General features: G+C 38.2%; 1 protein-coding gene across 1 annotated transcript in view; it reads left to right on the top strand.

The window, feature by feature from the left end:
• Nucleotides 1–311: 311 nt before the first annotated feature.
• The window catches only part of ERBIN (erbb2 interacting protein), an 80,307-nt gene continuing 60,049 nt past the window's right edge, over nucleotides 312–20,569 (top strand). Inside the window, exons 1-3 of the mRNA XM_086480382.1 lie at nucleotides 312–343; nucleotides 11,804–12,001; nucleotides 16,210–16,327. Of these exons, the coding sequence (XP_086336508.1) occupies nucleotides 11,813–12,001; nucleotides 16,210–16,327 (307 nt within the window). The 5' untranslated portion in view covers nucleotides 312–343; nucleotides 11,804–11,812. The remainder of the gene's footprint in view (nucleotides 344–11,803; nucleotides 12,002–16,209; nucleotides 16,328–20,569) is intronic.

The raw sequence follows: 20,569 nt of genomic DNA, 5'->3' as shown, positions 1-20,569 counted from the left end.
GCAGAATGCTATAAATCAAAAATTAAAGTAGGATAAAAAGCAGTGTCTTGTATTGTTACACATACAAAAGAATCTCCGTGAAAAGTATGTATGTAATTTTTACTGTCTTGAAAGCCTTTCAGTTTCTCTGAGATCTTCAAGCTACTGTTCACACTCATGCATGTACAGCTTTTGTTTTTAAAATACAAAATAAAAACTCTGAAAACAAAATAACTATCCAATACAGTAAAATACCAGTTTGTTCTTACCTTCTTGACTAAAGTTTTTGTACCTTTGTCTTAAACAGAATGTTGGCTTTGAAAGCTCAGGGAAGAAGCAGCAGGGAGAAAAAAGTAACACAGTGGTAAGTATGTTATTTTTCTTTCCTCTGGACCAATATGTTAAAATAAAAATTGTCTTTTTTTCTTCATATGTTGTAATAATCATCTCCAGAGCACTTCAATTTTATTCTGCATAGTTTCTCTAACTAAATTTTTTTTAGTTATAAATATCTGTTGAAGAGTAAGTGAATGATGTGTATTTACATGTAATTGTGTGCATATATAGAAAGTGGAATATATTGGAAACTAAGTTGCAGGAAAGTAAAAATCAGTGTCCATTATTAAACGTTTTGGCTTGTGGAGCTTTAGCATTTTATACTGCTTTTTTTAGATTTTTTTTTTAGGGTTTTTTGGGGGTTTTTTTGGTGGTTTTTTTAGTTTTTAGGAAAGATAAGCATATTTTGGAAAAACTTGGATAAAAGATGCTTGAAAAAAGACTTAGAATACTTGTTGGGCCTCTTACTGTCCTTCTTCCTGCCTTGCTGATCTAAAGCCTTGGTGAATGTCCTGTCATACAATTGCTCTCTTACAGGTGTATTAACATTCTTTAGCTAGAGAGCATACTTAAGAACATGGAAAGAATTAAGAAGTCAAATAAAGTTCAGTTTTCTGTTCTTTTCTACGGAAAAGCAACACATGTTCAGAATCAGCTTTTTTCTTTTATTAAATGATGCCAGTGCAGATGGCACTGAGTGCTTTTGTCTCATATTTTAAGGATTTCTAGAGACAAGTATTTCTCATGAATAAAAAGAATGCCCAATAAAATACTTTGTCTTCAGAACTTCTCTGTGTGTTTCTGTGGAGTCAATATTGCATACAGCACTCTCTGCCCCTGCCCATGCCACACCCCCCCCCTCCCACCCCCCCCTCCCCCAGCAAAAAGCCCCCCAACAACATATGACAGCAGCTTCAGTCTGCTCTGATTTTATTAATAGTGCTGCGCAGGCTGTGGAAATGCTAATAAATATTGGTGCTTCTGTGACTCTTACTTTGAGACTTACTATAAAATACTAGTTTAAAACATACATAATCTTCTGCATATTTTATCTGGCTTTGCTACAAACAGTGCATACTGAAGTGCACATGCTCGAGTTTTCCAGCCTTTTGTGTAGTCTACAAGGCTGTATGTAGGCTTTGTGTGCTTTGGCATTCTTTGTCGAGCTGTTGCTGCACTGCCTCAGCTGTGCTTACTACTTCATAATGTTTGTTGCTTCCTGGGGGCAGATGACTAGCCAGTGCCTCTTCCCTTCACTTACCCTATGCTGGTTCATCTCTTTTGACTATGTTGTTATAACTGGAGGAATTAGGATGGTATCTTTTCCTTTCTACTTGAATAGATACGCAGCATTTACTCATACAGTATAGATCCAGGCATAATCCCTCAAAGGACTAAACCCGAAGCATAAGCGGTTTAATATGGTTTTATATCTCTTCCAGAGGCTTACTATCTCTTAGTCCGGGTGCTCTGTGTATTTAATTTTCATTGTGTTCTTTGTATAGAAAGTCAGGAACTTGTCCTGTTTGTTTTCATGGATCCTTTTCACAGCAACAATGAAACAAAATGGAGTTATTTAATGTAGAAATTAGTAGATTCTGAAAGCAAAGCAGTTCTGAAGTACCTTGTGATTACTAGCTGTACAGTAACTGTGATTATTTCCATTGCATAGTATTTGTTTGTTTTTAAAAAAGGGATATGATGGGGGATGCAGTTCACTTCACTATCGTATTGGACATGGACCTGCTTGAGCAGATCCAGAGGAGGGCCACGAAGATGATCGGGGGCTGGAGCACCTCCCCTGTGAGGACAGGCTGAGAGAGTTGGGGTTGTTCAGCCTGGAGATGAGAAGGCTCCAGGGAGACCTTATTGAGGTCTTCCAGTACTTCAAGGGGGCCTAGAGGAAAGGTGGGGAGGGACTCTTTATCAGGGAGTGTAGTGATAGGACAAGGCATTAACAGTTTTAAACTAAAAAAGGGCAGATTGAGACTGGTTATAAGGAGGAAATTTTTTTACGATGAGGGTGGTGAAACACTGGAACAGGTTTCCCAGAGAGGTGGTAGAAGCCCCATCCCTGGAAGCATTCCAGGTCAAGTTGGATGGGGCTCTGAGCAACCAGATCTAGTTGAAGATGTCCCTGCTCACTGGAGGGGACAGATGACCTTTAAAGGTCCCTTCCAACCTAAACTATTGTATGATTCTATGGTTGCGATGAATATTTCATGTTCCTGGCTATATATTAACTTGAAAGTGACAAACATGAAAACCCAAACATGTCAGTTCCATAATGTAAAGGAATTCTTTAGCCATTTGAAAATATCAGTGTTGAAATACTGAAATATCAATGTCATGGCTTTTAAAAAAGCTCCGCTTTTTTTGAATATTCCACAAAGGTATGAGGGACTCCTGCAAATTTTCCTTCAAAATTCAGTTTGTGGTAGTAGATATCCTTGAATTTATATGGCTTTGTTTCATGTGGGGAGGAGAAATGGGTGAGACTCAAGCACAGTGGTTTTAAAAACAATGTATTCCTCTTAACATTTTCTTAGTAACACTACAAATACGTATGCAAAGAATATGCAGTCAAGTCAAACAGCAGAAATTAAGCTCAGATGTAATGCTAATCTCAGTAGCATCGTTTATAGTATACAATTAGAGGCCATTCTTCAGGTGAAATTTTATAGTGGCATTTACTTGGATAGATCGGCTGTCCAGGTGGAAGTTAGTTTCTACAGCTGCCTCAGTAGAAGAGCAAGAGGAAATGCATGAGAACTAAGTTGCAGCTACCTGGGCTGTGGCAGTGACGGGGGGGTGTGTGCATGTTACTCTGCAGTTATTATGTGGTGTTAATATGAGAAGTCAATGTAAATACAAAAAAAACCACCAACAACCCCAAATTTGGTATCTGAATATCTTTAAATTTATTGTTTACTGTAAACTTAATCTATAATTTTTCTTATCTTTTCTTTTGCTAAGGAAGTTTCTGTAATGGATCTTGGCGTAAATTACATATGCCTGTGCCTTACTGATGCCTTGGTCTAGGATTATACAAATATTGAATATTACTGCATTTCAGTTAAAGGCTATACTTGAAGTAGAATGTTTTGTTATGTAGGTATTTGCCAAGAGGTGTTTTGCCTCTTTTCTCAGTTTAAAAATAGTGCTTTTGTTGTTTTGTTTTCACAAAGTCAGTCTGGTTTTGTCATTGCTAAGCTTTTGGCACGATAAGGCCAAGTACTGACTGCTTTGTATTGGTGCTCTTTTATAGTTACAGAAATGAAGATAAATAAATATTCCACAGATTTCTTTTGATGTACTTAGGTGGGTTTTACTTGTCATAATAACTCTTCAGGTTTGTTTTAGCATAGGCAGTTTAGATAGATTTCTAAGCTGGAAAATAGCTATTGCAACAAATACCTGGTTAGATAGTATCAATAACATTTTCTTGGCTCAACAGCATTCTGCCGCTTTATTGAAATGAAAGACTATCAACACTGTTACAACTAAGTAAAGAGTTTTTTTAAAATAGTTTCATGAAGAACTTCAGATCATAATTGTGTAAAGGATTTCAGAGTATTTTAAAGCAAAACAAAAGACAAATAGTAAATTGAAATCTAGTTAGAATTTACTTCATAGAATACAAGAAACAGATACTTTAAGCAAATGTCTCCATAATTCACACCTGGCATTGCTCTTGTGGGAGTTACCTGAAATTATCATGCTGCCCTGGCCTTTGGAGGTGGGTGGGTGGCTTTGTATCTTTGTGATTTTTTGTTGTTGTTGTTGTTGTTGTTTTTTAAAAAAAAGAGCTTGGAAAGTAGTTAAGGCCGAGATAAGCTTTGGGTTTTGTTACCAGCTTTGAGTTTTGTATTTCAGCAAGCTAGGAGTAGAGTATCATTGGTTTTGCTTGTATCCTAGCAGCTTTTGAATCACTAAAAGCAAAACTGATTTCTGCTGTCTCTGTTATTTTCTAAAAAAAAAACCAAACAAGCATCCTTCATATTTTTGCATTTAACAATTGGTTATTATGTACTAACATGCTCCTCCTATTGTTACCATTCACCATTGTTTTTTTCATGAGTAATGCCTTTTATTTTTTTTTTTTTGCTCTGAATGCTGTATATGAGCAAGTACAGTGTGTTTTTTGGTGTTCCTTGCCTGTGTGAGGACATGCAGCCATGAAAGCAGTTGAGCGTTGTTTTTCTATCGAGGCAGGGAGGCTCAGACTATAGCTTCACATTAAAATGGTGAAATGATTCCAAAATCTCTTTTATTTCCTACTGCTTGCTCTCTCCCCCAGAGTGCAGTACTGCAGTTCATGTGTTTATACTGACCTGAGTGTTTGCCAGTCTCATTCAGTGAAATGAATGACACAACCAATCCAGTTTTGCAAAACATTTTTTTTCCAGAAGAGGCAGAAGGAAATAGCTTGAATGAGAGGGAGGAGAAGGTGAAAATACCTTACCTTGGCATTGTCACCAAATGAGGCTTCAACGCCTTAACCAGAGAAAGCCAGTGCCACTTACCAAAAGGCAGTCTGTTCACAGTACCTGCTGTCTCTTCATGTTTCAGCTCCTTGTCAGTGGCCATCAGGTTTGAGCAATACTTTCCTGTCCTGAAGAGAACAAGAAAAAGGATTACAAAGAAGCAAACGTCCAAGCTAGGATTTGCAAGGTGCTGGCTGCTCTCTGTTAAATTAAGACCTTACTGTTCCTATCCAAGAGGACTGGATTGATTTTAGCAGAAACCTGAACCATCCCTTAGCATCCCCTCTCAGCTTCTTTACATGATTCGCTGATGAGCAAGAGATGCCAAGTCATTTCTGAGATTAAAGAATGAAGGGTAATTGTGTTCTTGCTGTGCTGTAAGAGCCAAGGATGTTTTGTGCTCCTTAAAGTACTAAGATGTTTACAGTTTCCCCAAATTCTTCTGTCGTTAACTGGAAGAGATTAATTTAAATTGTACTGTGCGTTTTCAGAGTGTAGTGCCTTTCATCAGCAAGCCAAATAGCCTATATCTTGGTATTTTCTATGGTGTGTGTTGCTGGTTTAGGAAGAGAAAAACCTTTAACATCTCTAAAGACAGACTGTTTTGTGTTTTTATGTCCAGTATAAGAAGCATCATTTCCTAATGGCTTTTTCAAGCAGAGGTAGTTGTTGGTGGTGTGGTTTTGTGGTGGTGTTTTTTTGTTTTGGTTTGGTTTTAGGGAATTAAGTAAGATTCTTAGTAACATTTTTTTTTTGTTCATAATTCTTTGTTTCAACGGGAGTATGTTGAGATTTCTCTCAGTCGGCCAAATAAGTCTTCTCATATTTGTCGAGTTGTATGTTAGGTTACGTGCTCCCCAACACAATCTTGCCCTTTACGTCTTCAGCTCCATAATTCTGAAGTTGTTTGTACATAGTGAAGTGGGCTAAAAAGAACTTGATGAGGTATTTTTGTGCCCAGTTTTTCATGCCTTTCTGTATTAACATATGATAGCTGGTTTCGTTTGCAGCTCTGCTGCTGATAGATAAACACCCTTTCAAAAGGCTTGAGGTGGAGGGAAAATGCTTCACCATCTTAAAGCACAAATGGTCACATCCTCTTAGTGTCAGACAGGAAATCTGAGGGACTAATGGTTCAGTGCAACTATTGGGTTTAGAGTAAATTAACAGAGATTAGGAACAAAATTACTGTGACTTAAATTCTGCTTCTAACAAGCCTGAGTTCAGAATTCTCAAAGAAATGTGATAACTGGGGGGCTGTGTGCTTTGTTTTTTGGGTTTCTTGGGTGCTCATCGAAGCATAGGTAGACATATGGTTAAACGAAAATGTCCCGTGGGAATCTGGCAGATCTTCAGGTGCTGTTGGGCTGCCAGGTACTTGGATGATGGGGGTGTGCAGGGAAATCAAAGAGTTCCGGGAAAGAGCGATGGTTCACTGGATGATGCTGTCTCTTCTGGATTAGTATTTAGTATGTATTCAAGCTTGCTGTTGATCTTGCTTTCTTTCATTGGCCATGGCCTTTCAAACCGGTGCTTGACTTTTCTGCTTCCAGTGATTTTTATTCTATTCAGAAGAAGTGTTTCACTGTTTGTAGATTGTATTGGGTTTACACGGCGTGGTTTTGGTAGTGGGGGGGATCTGCAGGTGTGGCTTCTGTGAGAAGATGCCAGAAGCTGCCCCTATGTCCAACAGAGCCAGTGCCAGCCAGAGCAGGTTTCTGACAGGACCTGTGGAGAGAGGAGCCCATGCTGGAGCAGTCAGTTCCCGAAGGACTGCACCCTGTGGAAAGGCCCCATGTTGGAGCAGTTTGAGAAGAACGATTGCCCATGGGAAGGACGCACATTGGAGAATTCTGTGGAGAACTGTTACCTGGGTGGGACCCTGTGCTGGAGCAGGGGAAGAGTGTGAGGAGGAAGGAGCAGCAGAGACAACATATGTTGGGCTGACTGGATTCCCTGACCCCCTGTGCTGCTTGGGGGGAGGAGGTAGACAAGCCAGGAGTGAGAGCAGCTTGGTGGGCACCTGTCAGCCAGTCAGGGTCAACCCACCACATAGATACAGTCTACTGTTGTTATGGAGTAGATTTGCTAGAATTATAGTCTTTGCTTTGCCCTAGCTTTTACAATTTTTTTTTTTTTTCTGGATATTGGTTAATTACACAGTATTCTTCGCTTGTTACTTCACTGACTTTTAGCAAGTGTCAGCCACTGCTTCTAACAGTGGAGAGCTGATAGCTATAATTGAGAGGCTGGTAGTAGATGCTTTGCCTGCTGTTAGATCAATTGGGGAGGGGGAAACATGTATCTGGAAGTAGGGAACCCTCCATTTCAAAATAGAAGAGTTGATTTTTAAATTTTTTTTTATTGGATATTGTGGCCTTCTTGGAGTGTCATAATACCCCTTGATCGGTTTCGCCTTGCTTACTAATTCTAAAACTTGAAAGTGCTCCAAGTCATTCATGGTCTCAGACAGGATAGACAATGTGAACTGACATCTATCTATCTAGTTACATAGATACACAGCAGAAAAAATAAGATTAAGCTTTGCCATAGATATATTAAATAAATTGTGTACAGATGCATAGCAAAATGTCATTCAGTTGTGAACTCCTGCCTCCCTCTCTTTTTGATCATACTGGTTAAGTGCTACCATTATACTACACTTAGATCAGAAAACACTTAATTTTTCTCACAGACTCCATAAAATAATTAGCCTTCACCACCGTTAAACTCCTAGAGGAAAACCTGTCTGCATAGTCACTGCTACCTTCAGGATATAGGCAGGTCAATAGCAAATGTTTTCCTTTGTCCTGTTTTGTGTAGTTGTGAAATTTGTTTCCTATTACTGCCACAGTTGATGTATATGAATGAGTGAAGAGTATATTTCACTGAAGTACATGCATCTGTGTAGTTTAAACCACCCGGTTTTGAGTTTGCTACAGATACTACAGCGTCTGATCCTAGGTGTAAGGATGGAAGAGGAGGTGTGAAATAAATGCTAAAAATGATTCATGGAGCAAAAAAAAATATCAGAAATCTAGTAGTTTATAATTAGCAAGCATATAAATTTAAACTAAGGGTTTTTTTAACACTGAATTTTTGGGGGTAGTAGATTAAGTCTTCACAAACAGAACACAGCTAATTCTCCCTCATGCCTTCCAACTTTTGAGCATTTAATGGTTACAAAGAAAAGCTGCTGATTGTAGAGTGATGTTTTTCCCTTCCTGTTCCTTCAAGAAGTAAAAAAAAACCCAAACCCAAACCACCTGTATGAAGATACCAATTTTTCCTCTGCTGGTTGTGAACACTGAATCTGAGGTAAACTTCTGTCAAGGCTTTAATGATTTAGGGAACAAGTGGGTTTGGTTTTGTGGGTTGGGGTGTTTTTTCTCCTTCCCCCTCCTCTGAGTTCTTCAGTAGATCTGCCTCATAAAAATCTGGAGTTTTTAAGTGCTGGGGAAAAATAAGCTGTCACAGTATCATGGATCTGCAAAGCAATTTTACATTTGATTTGATGTGTTCAGATGGTCTGATGTTGTGGTATATTATGAAATGAAAATTTTTCTGCTTATTGGACTTCCCTGTTTTGTGAGAAGGGAAACAATATTATACTTTGTGTATTTACTTTTACCTTCTGTGTGTTTACCTAAACTACCCATGGAGAAGTTCTTATTTTGAGCAATATAAGAAAAGTACGTGATCTGTGCAAGATCACATTTTCCTGTCTTCGGTAATTCTAACAGTGGATGCTCTTATGTAGTACATGCTTGCTTTCCTCCATTTTGGTTTCTCTGCTTGGGCAACTGACCACAAGATAGGTGGGCAGACAGATAAAGATGGGGGTGTGTGTTTGACTGTCTATATATGTAAATATATATTGCAGAAGAGTGGTGGTGTGGAATACTTGTGACTGTCCTGCCGCACCCATTTTGTAGTATTGGCAGCCAGTGCTATTATAGAACACTGGTGCTAAACAATTCTTCATGTGTGTGTAGTAGTAAAATTTGAACAAACACAAGACAAATTTGAACTAAATCATATTGTGTAGTTTCCTACATTTACTTAAACGCAGCTCTCTTGGTTCGTTCTGGTTTTTGAAACATTATAAATAGATGCATGCTCAAGTTTGTCAAATCAGTGGTTTTGGGGGAGTGTTGTTTATTTGATACCTAAATATGAGTTTGACTTTTGGCTTAAGAGTTGAGCTGTGAGTCTAGGTACTTTAGCTGACATGATAACTGGCTGGAGATACAACCAAAGACTGTGGTGTTGTACAGGCATTTGTTTATTGATCCATGTTTACAGTGCTGTGGTTGCATGTGATCTTCTAAAAAAAACATTCCTCCCTGCCCCCCTCCCCAAGCTCAAGATCTTCCTTAGAGAATAAAGGAATAAGTTAGGAAAACTAGGTATGTGTGGTTTGCATTATTAAACTGTATGAGTTTGGTTGCTTCAGAAACTTTGAGACCTGAGCAAATAAGATTAGATGCAAAGAGAACAGCCACTGAAAAAGAGGAGACAAACAGCTTAAAGTATGATCTTTTTGAGGGATTTGAATGAAAGAGCATCTTATTTCATCATTTATATGAACCATGTAGTGGACTTTTCATATTCTGGAAACCAAAACATAATTCTCAGAAGTTGAAATGACTGGGTGAAGTGAACTTACTGATGGCTGCAGCTAGTATGATATAGGTGCATCTTCCCCTGCCAGACTTCTGGTAACTTCAGCTCACCCGTACAATCTCTGTTTCCAGTCCTTGTTGTTTCCAAGGCATATGTTCTTCTGTTTATACTCCTCTTTGAAGATGCTGCTATTGGTGCTTTTTTTCTGAGGAGGTGTGCCTTTCCACAGCTCTGCAGATCTCTGAAGTGATGAGACAATGTTTATTTTGGTTAAAGGCTTTTTTGTTTGTAAATGTTGACCGTGGAATTCCTCTTGTGTTTTCACACCTGGCCTCTGAGGCTTGAGGAAGATGTGGGTAGCTCTGACCCAGTGAACACATCAGCTTCCGTGGCATCTTCGGCATCTGGCTGTTGGGTGGCTGGAGGATGTCATACTGGAGCCTGTTCTTGTGGAAGAAGCAGGAGGAGGTTATGCTGTCTCTTTTGCCGACTTTCCTATTCTGCGGAAATCCCTAGTGTGGCATTTGCAGTCTCTAAACTCTTTGCATTGCAATACAGTTCAATATTTTTATTTTTGGAACACTTTTTATTTAAATAACGTGACTGGAGTTTTATGGACCTGTTAAGTGTTCCGGTAGATAACCAACTTTGTAACAAAATCCTAGCAACGCTGAAGCATTGTTGGAAAAGGAAGTCTTGACGTCCCTCTATTCTAATGGAATCTAAAGGATTCCATCTTTTTAATGGATGTAGAATCTGACTGTATCCATCCTGGGTGTTGTACTTCTATTTAGTGAAAACACTAAAGTACAGAAGCCCCTTGACCTTTTGTCATATAGATTAAACATACTGTGAAGTACTTGGCAAGCTAGCTGCTCACAGAGTAAAATCCAAGTACATGATTTTTTTTTTTTTCTTATCTCAGTAAGAAGAGGGGTCTCACAGCCTGTGACTTCATGTGGTGCAGTAGCCATGGTATTTTATTTTCTCCCTGTATTACTAACATACTGCCTGAAAATTGAAGTACAGTCTGCCAGATGTTTCTGAAAGACTTTTGTGGCACTCAGAAGAAAGTTTCCTGTCACTAATACAGAAATTAAAATATAATTTCTGCAATTCCAAAAAAACTGAGATTAAAAAAACCCCATATTTTAATTTGGAGTGTTGGCAGTTTGAGAAAATAAATACTCATTGCTGTTTTGGAGAAGTATGTATTTTTAGACCAATTTCGTGAGGAAATGAAGCTTACATGATTGTGTTGTCCATCTGCACATGCTGGTCCTTCCTGAAAAACTGTTGAGTCTGTTGTCTGATTTCGGCCGATCTTGAAATTTAAGGTGACATTTTGAATATTAGTTTTTCTGAATTTTGTGAAAATTCCTTGCTAATTAGAGGAAAGAGACCTAAACTTGTGCTCTTGCTGAGGAGGAAAGCAACAGAACATAGCTGATGTATGCCATCAGTAATCATCTAGTCAGTTTGCTGTCTCCTGCTGAGTAGGAATATTGTAGAAGACATGGAGAGCAGAGGAGACTCTTGTAGCAGTGCCTGAGTTTAAAGGAAGAAATAGATATTTTCATAGCAAGGTGAAGTTTCCTTCGTTCCAGTGTGCACAGCAAGATGTGTTGAAGTTTCCCAGACTGAATGGGGTTGCAAAAAAAGTCACTACTTTTTCTGTGTAGATGGAAACCTTTTCTTTTAAACTGTAGATAGAACAGTTATTAGAAATCATGCTGGTTCTTTTTATTGTATTCTGTCTTTAAATGAGGGATTTGAAATTAAGGTACATGAATTTAATCTTACATATCACAAAACAAAAATTTAGCTTTCCTATAGCTACATTTTTAATGCTCTGTAGAGGGTGGATTTTATTATATTAAGCAAGAAGATCATCCTAGTAACCTTTGTAAAGGTAGGGATAAGCTATGATGTAAAAACACAACTGATAATTCAGAACTGCTGCTTCAGCATTCTCTGCTTCTTTGCAATGTAGGGCTGTGTTAGCAGGTGAGAAGTTACAGCCTAAATTTTGACTTAATCTTCTGGGGTCTGTAGGTGTCTTAACTGCATTTAATGCCACTACAGATCTGTTGTGTTTAAAAGAAGGTAAGTACTTTCTCTCCCCGCTCTCTTTCGTATATGTGTATGCAAGCACACGTATACATATGTATACATATATACGAAAGAGAGGGGGGAGAGAAAGTATTTTCTTTTAAACACAACAGATCTGTAGTGGCGTTAAATGTGGTTAAAGCAGATGTGTATACAATTCTTCTTTTTAAAGTATGTAGCAGCCATTGGAAGTTTGAGAAGCTGTCTGTATGAGCATTTCTGAAGTTGACTTCGTTTTAAATTCACCAATATCTGTTTTACAGTGCCTGAAAATGACAACAAAGAGGAATTTGTTTGTGCGGCTGGTGCCATGCCGCTGTCTGCGTGGAGAGGAGGAAACAGTCACTACGCTTGATTATTCTCATTGCAGCCTGGAACAGGTGCCGAAGGAGATTTTTACTTTTGAAAAGACCTTGGAAGAACTCTATTTAGATGCTAATCAGATTGAAGAGCTTCCAAAGGTATGTTGGCTGGTTTTCCTTTTAGTTGCACTTATTAACTCTGTTACTTCATCAGCATTGCAGAAGCTGATAGTGTCTAGTTTCCCACTTCAGCTTTTAGGCTGCAGTTTGCCGAATATTTTTAAGTAAATGTTGGTCCCAGAAGAAGCAGCCCTGGTAGAAGGAATGTTTATGTGTTCCAGCTTGACTTGCTGCATGAAATGGGATGAAACTGCTTAAGCGACTGATCTAGCCCAAGAGAGGTACATAGCAGGGGAGGCTGGCTAATTTATTTCTGCAGCAGTGTCTGCTCAAACTGACTAACTGAATTCAACAAATTGCAGCGTTATTTTGAATCTCTGATAACACGTGAAGATTAGAAGCAGCAAGATTAATGTCTTGCTTAGATCCCTGCACCCACAAAAGATAGCTACAATCCATTGTATCTACTCACTTGAAGTCCTGCTTTCTTCTTCAGTATGTGACTGAAGAGACTTTCTGAAGTATGTTCAAAAACTAGAGAACTGGAATGCCACTTTGATTACATCTTTATTATAGTAATTAATATTTGTTGTTTGTTCTGAAATCTGAAGACAAACTGCATGCAGTATACTAGAGAAAAGAATGAAAATTTTTGCCAGTAAGACTTTACAGAAGTACAATGTGCAATAGACTTGTTTCCGTTATAGGTCCTGTCTTGGTGGAATTCAAACTTAGTAGTTAGATGAAAGACTTAATATTTAATTTTTTTTTGCCACAGTTGTGTGCAAATCTTCACTGTCACGCAGGACAACTGTAGAATGCTTTGTAGATTTCTGGAAAGTTTGCTATAACCACTTCAGGTTTTGCAGGTTTAGATTTTTTTTTTTAAAGATAAATGAAACAAATAAAGAAATAAAATAATTTCAGATAGTAACTTAACAGTTATCAGAAGCCCTGGGTTCCAATAAAGCTGGCTTAAACCAGCTGAGTGCTTTTGAAAATCCAACCTTAAATGCTCCTGAGAGGCCATCAATGAAATCTGTATTTGTATGTTGAGTAAAGCAAATAACATATAAGTTAAAGCTAGACATTTTGTCAAAGTCTGTTGTAGTTTAGAATTTATACTATCTTCTTATTCTTGTCTCTTCCCAAGCAAATATATTTGTACTCTAGAATTAGTCACTTTAGGTTTTGGTAGCTTGCTTTTAAAGACTTTGCATCAGCCTTTGCAGGTTTTTTTCAGATGATTTCAGAACTTTGTTCCTGTCTTTCATTCTTTATTGGAGAAGAATTAAATTGAATGCTTAAAAACCAGAATAAAATAGCTTTTAGCTAAAAAGAAAAAAGGAAATTTTATGAACCTTTCTATTTCCCAGATCATAAGAACTAAGCAAACATCTTCCTCCTAAACTCATAATTCTCTAAAAAATTCCTTATATTAATCTTAAAGGAAGAAACTGTACTGTAGTGATCAAATGGGTGCGTGTTGGCATTTTAGACCAGAAGAAGCGGTTAGTCTGCTTTGTCTTCCTTTTCTGTTACGTGTTATTTGATTTCATTAGTCAGTTCCTATATGAAGTACAGTTTTGATATGGGAGTAAATTGGGAGGTGGGCAGTCTACCATTTGCCTTGGTCTAGTCTAAGATTAAATTATTCATGTGATTAGAAAGACTGCTTGAACATTTATGTTTTGTTCCTTTTTGCCTTTCTTTGCTGAACGGCAGGGACCTGTAATAGCCTACACTTGCTTCATGTTAATGTGTTGTACATTATGATAAGTCATTCTTATAGCCTTATTTTTGAGACACTAAGCATTGTTTTCAGCTCTTACATAATTTTGGTCATTATTTTTTACTACCCTTTCAATTTTCAAAAGAAAAAAACACCCCACATATAAATTCTAATACTATAAAGGAAATGAGCAGAGAGATTAGGCAGTAGTGAAGACATAGTAAATGTGTTTTATTTAATCATTTGACAGAAACTGCAGTCTTAAAACTATCTATAGAAGATCCGTAAGGGAAAGGCATGTAATGTTTGAAATGATCCTAGCCTGTTTGGAGCTACAGTTTCAGGCTGTGTATGCCTTTTCCCTAACCCAAGCTTTTATTTAGTCTTTTAACTCTGAAAAAGGCTTCTAATTAACAATCTCGGACAAAGGGTGTGGTACCTAATAGGCCGTCTCCAGCTTTCTGAAGCCTGGTTAAGACATTCCCACTCTTCCAGTTTCCTCTTTACTCCTGGTGGTGTGCTCTTATCCATTTCACAATCTGCTGCCCTTTGTACGCCACAACACGACTGGTTTGGGGCTGTCTTGTCAACCTGATCACTGAAATGGCCTGTTGGTGTGTGGCGGTTTTTTTTTTTAATTGCCTCCAATCTTTTCAAAACACCAACGCACTCAGTCTTACAGTATAGCTCCTTAATTTAGTTTAGTGGCTGAGGGCACAACATGAGCAAACTGCAGTGGAGAAGAAGGTGGTGGTAGAGAAGGACTTTGCTTTTTATATGAAGCGTTGGTGCCTAGTCCTGCTTTCAAAAGTTACCGGGCATTTGAAATGCTTTCATCTTGTGTGCTAAATCACATCTAAAAAGGTACCCTGTTTATCCCAAGTGCCACAGTGTGCGTTTGAGCTTAAAAGCTCAAACTGTAGCAGTTTTAGTTTTCCCTCCCACTTTGCTGTTTGGAAGAAATTGGAATTCTGCAGTAAAAGAGTCCTTCTTTATATGACTTACGGTGTTTGCTTACAGTAGAGATGATCTTCTTAATGCAAACATTAAAAAACAACAACAGAAGAAACAACTACAAAGTCAGCACCATACAAAATTCCCTTCCCCCCATTTTCCATTAGGGATCTTGCAACTCCTTGTGCTGCATTTGGTTTCACCTGACTAATCAGAGAGTCCAGATTATTGTTTTCAGGGATGAGTTTTAAGTATATATTCTTGCCTGAAGTACTGAAATAAAGGAATGGCTCCAAAACACATGAGCTCATCAAAGTTCTCTTTCCCTTATGATATTCTATGTTACTTTTAACTCTTCAGAGCCTTAAGGATGCCAACTAGTTCTAACAGGTACACATTTCTGAGGAACTGGAAACATCAGTAGGCAAGTTAAAGCTCATTCCTTGAACTGTCCATCTTGCTAATTTATGTCTGCTTCTGTTCTGGGGTGGTATATGCAAACGTTACATGAATGGGGCTTATTCGGCGGTCTGTGGTTGAAATAATGGCCTTGTAATTGAGGGAGACCCAAGAAATTTTGGTTGAACTAACCCCATTGCTATGACGGATAAGGATAAATTTTTTTTAGTTGTAGAACACTTTCTGATGTTGTATGATTTTTTCTCAGAATTCCAAAAGAAAAGAACACTAAATCCAGGTATTTATGAATGATCTTATCCAAAATTGTTGCGAAATGAATATTCAGCATAAATTATTCAGATGAACATTTTCAACCACTTTCTTAGAGATTAGTTTTGTGCTATGTGTAAGCTTGCTACATATCATTCGAGGAGTTTTCTCCCATTACACTAACATTATTTACCCTTTTTTATCAATTTGTAAAGTGTTTGGGTAACAGTGTCAAGGTACCTTACATATAGGAAGAGATCTGGCTCTGAGCTAATATTTGATACAAATTATAATACATGTATACAGAAGAGATTATACAGTTTTCTATATACTTAAATCAAACTTTAATTAGTTTTGATCTTAATTTTGTTGGATCTTTGTGTAGTTGAGCTAGGAAGCATGGAAGGGGAGAAAAAATATGGTAAGTTGTGGAATAAAATTAAACTTTTAGAGAAGATCAATGCCTATTCAAATCCTGTGTTCCAGAACTATTTGACTTTAAAAATGCATCTATCAATTTATTTTCTTTCTTTTTTGAAGAAACTGTAGTTACCTCTGGGGTATCACATGGCATGTCCATTACAGAAAATATATTTGGTGGTTGCAGGACGATGTGTAACTACAGGTCACAATTTCTAAGATACTGTAAGGAATTTGTAGGAAGTGTTAAGCATAGCTGCTGGCTTGGGACCGTTTGAGTTTTTTGCTTTCCTAAGCATTGTAAACTTAGTCAGTTTTGAATTAAACTAGTTAAATAAAGTTTTTGTAGTCAAAGGCTGTAAATAGTCTGGCCTTCAATCTGTGAGGTCAGAAGTTTAAAGGGATTAAAAACAAAAGCTGTATAGAGGAAACTAAGAGAAAGTCGCATTCACTTTTTTCTTTGTTTCAATAGCAACTTTTTAACTGTCAGTCTCTGCACAAGCTGAGTTTGCCAGACAATGATCTAACCACATTGCCAGCATCCATTGCAAATCTCATTAATCTCAGGGAACTGGATGTCAGCAAGAATGGTAAGTCACTTCACTTGTATTGGGGTAACTAAAAGGCAAATCACCATTGACTATACAAAGACACTAATGAAAGTATAATTTCTAGAAGCTACACAGCTAGTAGATTTTAAATTGCTACTCTAAATCACTGCTTAACATAAAAGGTGCTTTTTTATGGTCTGGTTATGATATTCAATTGTCTCTTAAATCAGTTGGTTTGTACTTTGAGATTCACTATTGAAAACTGATATTGTAAAGTATTTTATATTCTTTCAAAATGTGTATGCTCAAATAGATTACTTCACTACCTTTCGTCATCTTTCTCTATCCTGAAGAGAGTTTGCAGAAGAATTTGTAAAATGTTCCTGGATTCTATTGTTATATTTTCTTTCATATGAAAATTGTTTTCACCTTATTTTTGTGAGCTGTCTGAAAATTCTAGTAGGACTTGGCTGCTTTGCTGTCCTGCTCTAGGGATAGTGACCTCTGTCACGTGGAGAAAAGTGTCTATGGACAATCACTTGTCTGGTGTGTTAAAAATCTATCAATTCTGTGTGAGTCAGCCTGTTATAAATTATGAAATGTTGTCAGCCAAATATTGTATGCATGGGGTTTTATTGATGGTGCTGCTTTGGCAACCTGGCATATGTGTGCAACTGTGAGGAAATTGAAGTAGCTTATATTGTCATCAGACTTGTGAGGCTTGTTCGAGAGGGGAAGAAAAAAGTTCAATCATGCTAATTGATGAGGATATAGTCTTGTCTTACTAATTCAAAGTGAGGTAAGAGGACCTCTCTTTGAAATCATATTTAAAAATAAGAATTACATAAATATGCCAAAGATTGTACTATATTAAATTCATTGTTTTATTTGGACAGATAGCTAATTATTACTCCCCAAAGTTAAGTTCTGCTTTATTAAGAAAGTACTCCAGTTACAGAGGTGTTGGCATTCTCCTTGATTGTCTGTTGTAGCCCCGTCTGTACTTAAACTGTTACTTTATTATTTCTGCCTAATGAATGCAGCATTTAGTGTGATAAATTGACCTGATTGTCACTGCTCTGTTCCTGGTACAAGTGGATTAATAGTCTTTCTTAAAGAACACTGGCCTTAAACTTTCATTGTGACATATAACAGAGAAAGAATCATCTTTTTTGTCCTGGACTGAACTATTGAAAGGATTAACTGTTTCCAACACAAGTTCTCAATGCAGAAGACTTGAAAGGAGCAAAAGGGCATTTGAGTTCTAGTGCTGGCAAATTCCTTAGCTTATGTACGTAAACAGGCAGCTGGTCACTGACCAGCTAGAGAGTTACTTGTCTGTCCAAAATGGTGTAACCTTTAGCTAAGCCTTCAGAGAGCTGCTGAAAGAGCACTTGTTCCTCTGAAGCATACAAAGAATTTAAGGAGGCAGTAGCTGAACAATACACTATCCCAGTAAACGGTGAAACTGTTTTCTAGGTGTTGTTTTGTTTTTAACACCTTTCAGAGAAACGACAGGACATAAGTTTATTTAAAATATTATCATGTGCCTCTTCTCAATCTTACTGCGGTTTGTATAGTGTCTGCCTACTGTTGCACATCAAAAATAGTTCTGAGGTCACATGTTTGTGTCTTGGGGCATTTTGTCTCCCACTATCCCTGAAAGCTTTGTAAAACTCAAAAAACCAAACAAGGGTCTCTGTTTGTTCCTGTTGAGTGAGGTAAGAAATAGTGCTGTTTAATTTGTAATAAATTTGGTGTTATTTGAGACTTCAACTTGTTGGCTTAAGTGCCTTTCCCTTTCTGTTTCCCTGTCCACTGTTGCAACCGTGGGACATTGTTCTCTTGACAACTGCAAGCCTATTCTCTTCCCTTGTGTCTGCTTTTCTCTTGGTAAGAATTTACTGCTCAGTTTCCCACTATCCACTATTGTTCTGACGTGTGTCTATAATAGAGCCAGATAGGAGGGGTTTTACTAGTTTTGCAAGACTAGAAAACCTGATCAAAATCTCTGATTCTTCCTTTTTGTTAGATACTGAAAGAATACAGTGTGGAAGTAGTGGACTTTGTGGGAAGCACAGGGATTGCTTTCCCTTAATTTATTTAAAAAAAAAAAAAATTACTGGAGAGTAATCACCAATCTTAGTGCAGGATGATGAGAGATACCGAATTCTAAAATGTCTGTGTTTTTCTGTGGTTGTGGCAAGTGAAGATGATAGTTCCTGTATTTTTCTTGTAATACTGATATACCGTGTTTTCTTCTGCTGTGGATGGAACAAAGTCATGGAGTGTGGATGCCTTTAGGTCAAATATGCCTTTAGTTTTAAAGGTTGCATTTTAGAAGGATGGTTAGTTGGACTTCAGTTTTGAAATACTAGTGTACATGAGATAAGATAGGATTTTCACGTAAGGTAGTTGAGCTGTTTGTGGCATAGGCATAATGGAATGTATTGACTAAAGAGAGGTATTTAATTTTCTGTAGAGCTGATACAAAAATGAAGAATGAACTTTCAGTCTTAAAATGTGTCCCAAGTTACCTCATGAATTGGCGAGTCTGGCTTACAGAGGGAGACCTGTTGCACAGGAGAGCATCCAGCTTTCCAAGTAAAACTGCACACATATATATGTGTGTGCATAATATTTGATGCTTAGATGAAAGATCAAAATTGCAGACATTCTTGAAAGAAGATTAATTATAGAAAAGGTATTAGTCCAAGAAAGAATCTTTGTAATGTTTTAATAGCTTATGAAAGGTCTTGCCTTTTTAATTTCAGATTTAGATGTATCTAGTTTCATATATACAATATATGAAACCATGTAACAGAGATGTGGCAGATGTGCAAATGTGGCTACTTAAGACTATTTAATAATATTTAATCAGAACAGGGATTTCTCTAGTCTAGTGTCCTATCTCCAACAGTGACCAAAAGCAGAACCCTAGGGAAGATTTAGTGAAGTACAGAAAGCCAGAGACATGCATGTTTCCCTGTATGCTCCCAGTGTCCAGCACCTTCTGTTAGTGGGCCTTTTTGAGGCAGACAGGGTGGGTTTTTTATTTAGTAGTCTTCATTTGACTCCTCTGTCAATATATCTAGTCTTTGTGTGAAGTGATGTACGTTTCGAGGCATATGCAAAGTTATGGAGCATAAGCCTCTAAAGGTTGTGTGTTCTGGAGCATACAAAAGTCTTTGTACAAGCATCTGATTTGCAGTGTATTATTCACAGCTGCTGAAGAGGTCATGGCATAGTGGCCTAAAATACTGAACTGCTGCTATGTGTGCAGCAAGCATGAATTAGAGTTAGTTTTAACTCTGCCCATTGCCCCAGACTAAAGGCAATAAATTCTGTAGTTTTTTGGTAGTGAGTACATCAGTTGTCCTTTTATGGCATTTTCACCTGATTCCCAAGGGTATTGCGAAGCATTAATATCAGAGGTATTCCGTTGCTTCTTTCCAGGTATGCTTCGCTTCAAAACTTTTACCTGAAGCTTGATGCTATCTTAGCCACAAAGATTAAATGATACTTGAATAAATGGTACAATAAACTGTATTCCTATACCAGAAATTACATCTGCATTGTAGAAGGCATCAAGAGATGCCCTTTTCTGCCAGTCCTCCTGGGTTACATCATAAAGAGAAGTTGCAGCAGAGCAAATGCAAGGCCTATGTAGAAAAAGGAGTGTTTTATTTATGAAGCTAAAGGAAAATTTTAGGGTTTTTTTAATCTTCTATGGGAAAGTTATTTAGGTATTGACAGTTGTACAGGAAAAAAAAAAAAAACCCACACGACTCTTCACCCCTAAATCTGTCTCTCTGTCGTGGTTTGAGCCTACCCAGCTGGCTCCAAAAGCCCCACGCAGCCGCTCCCTCACCCCTACCCCGTCCCTTGAGGGATGGGGAGGAGAAAATGCAACCAAAAGGGCTTGAGGGTCGAGACAAAGGACAGGGAGGGCTCACTCACCAGTTATGGCCATGGGCAAAAGACAGACTCGACTTGGGGATAACCACACACTTTAATACAAACAACCACCACCATCAAGGAGAACGAGAGATACAACCAGGTCTGAAATACAACCCACCTCCCCCCTCCCAACCCCCCCTCCGGTGTTCCCGGGCTCAGCTCTGCTCCCTCTTCCCCCCCAGCAGCGCAGGGGCAGGGAATGGGGTCACAGCCCGGCCGGCACAAGGTGTCCCCGCGGCTCCTTCCCCCTCAGGCAGAGGGGCCCTCGCAGCCCTCCCCGGCCCCACCGCGGGGTCCCTCTCCCGGCAGACAGCCCTCCAC

The sequence above is a fragment of the Leptosomus discolor genome, chromosome Z (assembly GCF_034619465.1).
Source record: "Leptosomus discolor isolate bLepDis1 chromosome Z, bLepDis1.hap2, whole genome shotgun sequence".
NCBI classification, from domain to species: Eukaryota; Metazoa; Chordata; class Aves; order Leptosomiformes; family Leptosomidae; genus Leptosomus; species Leptosomus discolor.
This window is presented reverse-complemented; position numbering and strand designations above follow the sequence as displayed.